The 8,042-nt window shown below is 41.1% G+C and overlaps 1 protein-coding gene across 1 annotated transcript; it reads right to left on the bottom strand.

The window, feature by feature from the left end:
• Positions 1 to 3,377: 3,377 nt before the first annotated feature.
• LOC122025773 (LEAF RUST 10 DISEASE-RESISTANCE LOCUS RECEPTOR-LIKE PROTEIN KINASE-like 2.1) lies at positions 3,378 to 8,042 on the bottom strand. Its single transcript, XM_042584647.1, has 3 exons — positions 7,185 to 8,042; positions 4,871 to 4,900; positions 3,378 to 4,752 (listed from the first exon to the last, which is right to left on the bottom strand). Exons 1-3 carry the CDS (start codon positions 7,978 to 7,980, stop codon positions 3,650 to 3,652), a joined length of 1,929 nt encoding a protein of 642 aa, XP_042440581.1. The 5' UTR covers positions 7,981 to 8,042; the 3' UTR covers positions 3,378 to 3,649.

Here is an 8,042-nt window from a genome sequence, read left to right as displayed (position 1 = left end):
ACAAGGAGAGTTTTAATTAATTAAAACTTCCTAATTTGTCTCCAGAAATTTATAAAAAATTTCTCCAATAATTTTCCCTTCATGGTGGTTAATAAAAAGGAAATTTTATAAATTAAAATTCTTCTTTTAAACATGTGGATAATTTCCAAAAGGAAAGTTATCTCTAAAAATTAAAATCTCTTTTCAATCTACAAATAAGGAAAGATATCAAATCTTTTCTTAATCTTTTGTAGAAACTAATAAAAGAGAATATTTAATTTTTAAACTTCTCTTTTAAATTATTATCATGGTTAAAAAGGAAAGTTTTTCTTAAAAATAAAATCTCCTTTCAATCTACAAATAAGGAAAGATTTCAAATCTTTTCTTAATCTTTTGTAGAAAGCTTTTAAAAGGAAAGATTTAATTTTAAACTCTCTTTTAAAACTATGATATCCACATAAGAAATAATTTTAATAAAAATCTTTTTATGATGTGGCCGGCCACCCAAGCTTGGGCTCCAAGCTATGGCTGACCACCTTAAGGCCAACCTTTAGGCTGCGGCCCTAAGCTCGAGCTTCAAGCTTAGCTTGGCCCCTATTGGTTGGGTAAGAAGGTGGGTATGTGGTGGGTATAAATCTCTATATACAAGAGGCTACGATAGGGACCGAGAGGAGGAATTGGTTTTAGCCTCCCGATAAAATTAAGCATCCCGTGCTCGCCCCGAACACACAACTTAATTTTATCAATAATAATTCATTCCACTAGAGAACTATTATTGAACTACCGCACCAATCCCAAATTACATTTTGGGCTCCTTCTTATCATGAGTGTGCTAGTCTCCCTGTGTTTAAGATATCGAATGTCCACTAATTAAGTGAGTTACTGACGACTCATTTAATTAATATCTTAGTCCAAGAGTAGTACCACTCAACCTTATCATCATGTCGGACTAGGTCCACCTGCAGGGTTTAACATGACAATCCTTATGAGCTCCTCTTGAGGACATTATCAACCTAGTATCTCTAGGACACAGTTTCCTTCTATAATCAACAACACACACTATAAGTGATATCATTTCCCAACTTATCGGGCTTATTGATTCATCGAACTAAATCTCACCCATTGATAAATTAAAGAAATAAATACCAAATATATGTGCTTGTTATTATATTAGGATTAAGAGCACACACTTCCATAATAACCGAGGTCTTTGTTTCTTTATAAAATCAGTATAAAAGAAACGACCTCAAATGGTCCTACTCAATACACTCTAAGTGTACTAGTGTAATTATACAGTCAAGATAAACTGATACCTAATTACACTACGACCTTCTAATGGTTTGTTCCTTTCCATTTTGGTCGTGAGCTACTGTTTATAATTTATAAGGTACTGATAACATGATCTTCTGTGTGTGACACCACACACTATGTTATCTACAATATAAATTAATTGAACAACTACTTTTATCATAAATGTAGTTATTTGACCAATGTGATTCTTATTTCTAGATAAATGTTTATACCAAAAGCTAGACTTTTAGTATACACTCTAACAGAGGACGCATTCCCGGTTAGGAAACTTAGGCGTCGATCCAACTTAGAATCATTTCGGAACTCTAAGTTGAGATCTTGACTAGATTTCGGTCTCGGTAAGACGGAATCTAATTAATACTCTATTTAATTATTATAACTGTGCTAACACTTTATTTTGTAGGGTAATATAATTTACATTGTGCTTCGGACTAACATTTTCTTGTAGGGAGTTGAAGCTGCTGGAAAATGGGGTCCGGGCGCCCGGAGTGTAAACTTTATCCTCCTCGTCGCTTTACCACGTGGAGCTCTATGGTTGGCTAGGTTACGTCACACTCCAGGTGCCCGGAAGGGATCCGAGCGCCCGGAGCCTTTTATATAAGGAGGGTGAGCCCTAGAGCAAAGAACAACTCACAACTACATCTTTCAACTCTTGCTATACAATGTTGTGCTCCTGCGACACTACAAAGCTTCTCCGACAATGTGTTGTTTTCTTTTTCCTTAATTGTTGTTGGTATTTCATTTACTTAGCATTCTTGTACTCTAAATTTGTAATCATCTTTTCAAATTGCTAGTGGATTGCCCAACGAAAGCACTCGACGAGTGCGGGCCTTGGAGTAGGAGTCGACCAAGACTTCGAACCAAGTAAATTGATTTTTTAGCATTGCTTTTATTCTTTTCCGCTGTGTAATCTCTACGAACGTTTTTCGATCGATATTCACCCCCCTTCCTCTATTGACTTTCACGATCCAACATATTGTCCCTCAACTAGGGCGCGTCCTCACCGAGTCACTCTCCTTCAGTGACTTACCTTTACTTACCAACTTGCAATTAGTTGACTAACCTCTTGACCCACTAGGTTTTCATGTCAGTTGTCAGGTCCGCAGATCCAACTAGACTTTTGCTGGTTATCTGGTCCTGCAGACCCAACTGGACTTTCCACCATATATCAGGTCGACCTGTTGACCTATCTGGACTTCGCACCATCTATCCGATCCTGCGGACCTAGCTGGATTTCAGCCTGGTATCAGATCCGTCAGATCCGTCAACTCCTGCACACTTGGTAAAATACTTAGATCACAAAGACACCTAACTTAACTCACTTGTCATTCATCAAAACCTAAATTAGACCGTTAGTACAAACTGTACCAACACTTACAACCTTTAGGATCTTACATCGCTATACGATGGGATAATTTTATAAATCCTCCATCATTCCTGAACTTTACGATCACGGTGTCCAGCTTTCTCAATTTAAACTTACCTATTGCGACCACGACGACCATCAATTGGATTTGATAGACTCTAATACCAACTCATGTCGTTTATAGAATAGTTATCATACTGTGGATGAAGTTAGAGAGGGATTATGGAAGAATAAGGCATGAAATATCAACAAATAAAGAGAAATGGTCATCTCTTCATTTTACCAAAAAAAAAAAAAAAAGAGTTATATATAGGCTCAAACTAAATAGACACTCATAGATATATATAGGCTCAAAATCATAACTTAAAGATGAAAATCATCAAAAATATCTTAAATATAAAAAATCCTGAAAATTACTAAAACTAATAATTTACTTACAAATAATAAAAAATCCAACTAATTCTCCTATATGAAAAAACAATTAAATTTTAAAGTACGTTGATCTAATTTAAAATTTTCACCACACGCCTAATATATTTACCGTCACAGGATCATTATAATTGATTCGATTGGATTTGCCATCACAAAACTAAATAACCACACTTTGTTCAGCATTATACTATATATATTTGGTTCTTCTAAAAGGAACATCAACTCTCATAATTCTATTTAAATCTGCCAAAATCATCAAAAATATTTCAAAATAAGTAAACATATGTCGTACAAAAAGTTTGTGCTGTTGTTTATCTCTAAAGATAAGATACTCTAACCATCTAACAATTGTTCCATCCCCTTCCTTTAACCTAGCTCCACAAAATCATTGCTAGTTATGCATTACCCTATGGGTACATCAACTTCGTGCTCTATGTCCATACTAGTCATCATCTAAAAATAAATGCCTAAACTAATTGGTAGATAGTTTGTATCAAAATACTTTTGTTTATCTCTATAACATTAAATGAAGAACAAAGAGCAACATGATTTTTTTTTTTTTCATTCACACAGCATCAAAGATGAATCACTAAATGTTTGCAAAGGAAGTTGGTCGACCGATCGCCCAATAGAAGAAAAACAAGGCTTTGGTGGCATTTCCATGTCACTGGTTCTTCCTTCTAACATTTCTACAACTCTACTTATTGATGGTCGATCCTTTGGTGGAATTTGTATGCACCACAATCCTACCAATATCATCTTCTTGGCAATTTCCTCTGTTTCTGGTGTCACACCAAGAGGTTTCAAGTCTTCGCCTTGATCAAGATGTTCATAAACCCAGTGAGGAAAGTATACCTCACTACTCTCATCTAAATGAGCTTTAACATTCTTTCTTCCTCCAACCATTTCCAACACCATCGTCCCATAACTGTACACATCAGATTTTGTTGAAACTACACCAAAGTTCCTCGAGAACACTTCAGGCGCAATATAACCTATTGTTCCTCTTGCATCTGCCATAGAAATAGCACTTCGCTTATGTGGACACAATTTAGCTAATCCGAAGTCTGAAATCTTGGGGCAGAATTCATCATCGAGTAAGATGTTGTGAGGTTTTATATCGAAATGAACTATGCGAGTGTTGCAATCTTGATGCAGATATTCTAAACCTCGAGCAATGCCATGTGCTATTTGGTAGAGTTTGTCCCAAGCGAGTAATGCTTTGGGATTATCTGAATAGATGTACTTATCTAAAGATCCATTGGCCATGTATTCATAGACCAGAGCTCTTCTGTGACCATCATGGCTATAGCCAAGTAGGCTGACAACATTGACATGGGAGGTTCTCCCAATGCTTGCAACTTCGTTGATGAAGTCTGCTCCATTTTCTTGGGATTTTTTTAGGACCTTCACAGCCACCAAACGCCCATCTTCAAGTTTACCTTTGTACACAGTTCCATATCCACCTTTCCCCAGTTTCTCGCGAAAACAATTGGTTAACTTTTTCATATCTGAATACTTGTATCTTCTTGGGGCCAGGGATCCGTAAGCATCAAAAATGTCTTCTATGCTCTGTGTGTTTCTACCTGTTCCGTTCTTTGTCTGTCTATAGGTGTGAAATAAAAGTAGGCAGGTTACGCAGCCCGTCGCTCCTACAAATAAAACTAGAATGTATTTTTTTCATCAGCAAAAGCATATTTATTTATAATTAATCAAAACCTACTGTTCATAAGACTTCGAGAAACCGAGTCAAACATGGAATACCTAAAATGAGTTCCTTACCTTGCAAAATCCTCCAAGTTGTCTGCGTTCCTGCAGTAGCACAATAATTGACCATTAGTGACAAATTGATGCGTTAAGTGAAAATCCTTGCTGCGCTTAACGTCGAAGTATGACCATAATTACTTGGGAAATGATCAATAGTTAAATTGTGGGTTCGAAAAATACCTCTCACACACCCAGTTCATGGAAGCTTAATTAAAGAGAGACGGCCGTTTGGTGTTCATACAAAGAAGGCTTTGGAGGCCACAGTGGTGCTTAGTGCAGAAGTAGATGGTATCAGTACAGGCCCAGAGGTCGCGTGGGACAGAAGGAATGTTTTATTAATCATATTTGCGGTAATGCTCCGTGTATCGACACTAACAGCAAGAGGCCTCGGCCCTCGTCTTAAAGGAATGGAAAAACGTAACTCTATGCTCTATGGATATATATTTCCTGTGAAATCGTTTTGTTGTTTGGCTAGTGATACGGTGCATGATTTGTAGAATTGATAGAATGATGTGGCTATGAGTCAAGATTACAAGAGGGTCAGAAGTCAAATTGATATGAAGGCCAGGAAGGTCAAAAGTCAAGCTTCCGTGGTCGATCATCAGTCAAACTGACATGGACAGCAAGGAGGTCAAAAGTCAAGTCTTCGTGGCCGGTCAGCAGTCAAACTGACAGGGATAACAGAGAGGTCAAGAGTCAAGCTTACGTGACCAAAATCAAAGTCTCAGCGGATGGGACGGTCAAAAGAGGGGTTATAAGACCAACCCTGATATTGAGTAATAAACGGCCCCGCGGACTAGGTACAGCTGGGGACTGAGACTACAAGTAAACGGGTCTGTAAACGGGTCTAGACATAGACCCCACATGCAGGTCGGTACATCCAAGCCAAGGATCACAGGTCTGGACACAGACCCAGCGTGCAGGTCGATACATCCCAGCCACAGACCCAACGCGCAGGTCGGGACATCCAAGTCAAGGATCACAGGTCTGGACATAGACTTGGCGTGCAGGTCGGGACATCCAAGCGATCACAGGTCTGGACACAGACCCAGCGTGTAGGTCGGTACATCCAAACCAAGGATCAAAAGTCTGGCACAGACCCAGCGCGCAGGTCGGGACATCCAAGCCAAGGATCACAGGTCTGGACACAGACTTGGTGTGCAAGTCGGGACATCCAAGCCAAGGATCAGAGGTCTGACATAGACCTAGCGTGCAGGTCGGGACATCCAAGCCAAGGATCAGAGATCTGGCACAGACCCGACGGGCAGGGTGAGTATAGATCTCAGAAGGCAGACCCGACGTCCAGACGCTACAAGACGAACAAGCCAAGGAATCGTAACCACTTGTCAGAGAATGTCAGAGAATAATCAGCATGTCAGAGAATATTCTCACAGGCAGGGCTCAATACACCTTCGGTTTTGCCGCCAGTCTATTAAGAAGAGCCACGTGTCAATCACCGCCAGACAAAGCCTGACAGCCGACATTCCTTGACACCCGTCAGACCCAGAAACTTCCGTTGAGTATAAAAAGGAATGTCTTGTCCCTTATGTAGGTACGCTCACTCGTCATTTTTCACTAGTTTTTACTTTTCGTCCTTTCTATGTGATTTCTGGGGGAAAAGTACGTGACTTGAGCATCGGAGGGCCTGACCCGAGAACTTTTTTCCTGGTTTCTGGTCTCTAACGACTGGTGGATTCGTCTGAGTGTGCGCAGAGCAACAGTGTCATCGTCCTGGTCATCTATCGCCTTCGGCCGCCCGTGTGAACCTTTCCAGGAGGATACCCTGTAGATCCAGCGCTTCAACGACTCTCCGTCAACTTTCCACACAACAAGGTTCGCCTTCATCCGACTCAGCTTCCGGACGAGATCAACTAGCTAAAACCTTTTATTTATAATTAGGCTTGAGCTTGATTTAAGCTCGGTCAATTTCGAGCTAAAATCAAGTTTTGATCGAGCCATTCATGAGCAGTTTACGAATGAGCTCATTTAGTCCCCTCGGATGAGTTTAGTGGTTAGCGCATGAGGTGTTGTCACAATGAAGTCTGGGGTTTGAATCTCGGCAAAGTCGAGGTAAATACCTCATTTATGTGCTAGTCACTATTCCAAAGGTTAGTAGCCGTCCATGATTTACCTCTTTCGTATTGGTTTTGGGACGGATTGACGGAGACGCCAGGGGCGAGCCGGCTTTTTGCCACAACGAATGAGTTTATTTACCCCTAGTACAGTTTGATTTAATTCTTTAATTTGGGTCAAAAGTAAGCATCCTACTTTGACATGTTCGTCTTAATATTATACAGAGCAGAATCCAAAACTCAAAATGTTACCATACCTTTTGGGGGGTTGCAAGCACCATCCGCGGCCAAACCATTGGAACAGAAGCAAACCTGCATGGAGTTGTTGTGCCCACAAACGCCGCCGGAGTGGATGCAATTGCGGCAGTTCTGCGAGACAACCCCCGTCCATCCGACTCGGAACCCCACCCGAAGCGCCTGCGCATAGTTTATCTCTTTGGCCTTCATTCGATCCACCGTCGTCCTATCCATCCGAACCACCACACTGCTACCGCACGCGCTTGACCTCCCAGGCAAGCTAGTGTTAGGCCAATAGTACACGGGGCCGCCATAAGCAGCAGCACACGTGCTGCTAAACAGCTGCTGGGATGTATTAGCGGCGGAGCAATTGAAGAAGAAGGTCACTTGGAGATCGTCGAGAGCGGTGTAGTTGAAGAGTGACTGATCGAAAGTGGTATTGTGCGACGGCCGGACGCAAGGTTCGTCAAAGAAACTCCGATCGGCAAGGGTGAGGCTCTGGTCCGAGTAATTAATGGCATCTATGACTTGGTAGGTTGTATTGCCTACGAGAATGGTTATGGAGGACTGAGAAGGGTTGCAATTGAGTACAAAGGTTGGGTGGCCACAAGCATCAGGACTATCCAAGGTCAGGAATGGGTAGGAAACATCCACACTGCTGTTGCCGCAGTCAAATTTCCTCTTGCCGCATCGATCGTAAAGCAGGATATCTGTTTCCGAAAGAGGCGACGCCTGGATGAGTAGGAGGGAATTTAGGAGGAAGCCAAGGATGGAAATGCAGTGGGAAGCCATGGATGCCCCCCTTAGTTTTGCCATGTCCCCAGAGCAAGATAAACTGAACCAAAGAAAGAGAAGAGGTTTATTTAACGACGAACCAA

The sequence above is a fragment of the Zingiber officinale genome, chromosome 9B (assembly GCF_018446385.1).
Source record: "Zingiber officinale cultivar Zhangliang chromosome 9B, Zo_v1.1, whole genome shotgun sequence".
Taxonomy (NCBI): domain Eukaryota; kingdom Viridiplantae; phylum Streptophyta; class Magnoliopsida; order Zingiberales; family Zingiberaceae; genus Zingiber; species Zingiber officinale.
The sequence above is the reverse complement of the archived record's forward strand: the minus strand, read 5'-3'. Positions and strand labels throughout refer to the sequence as shown.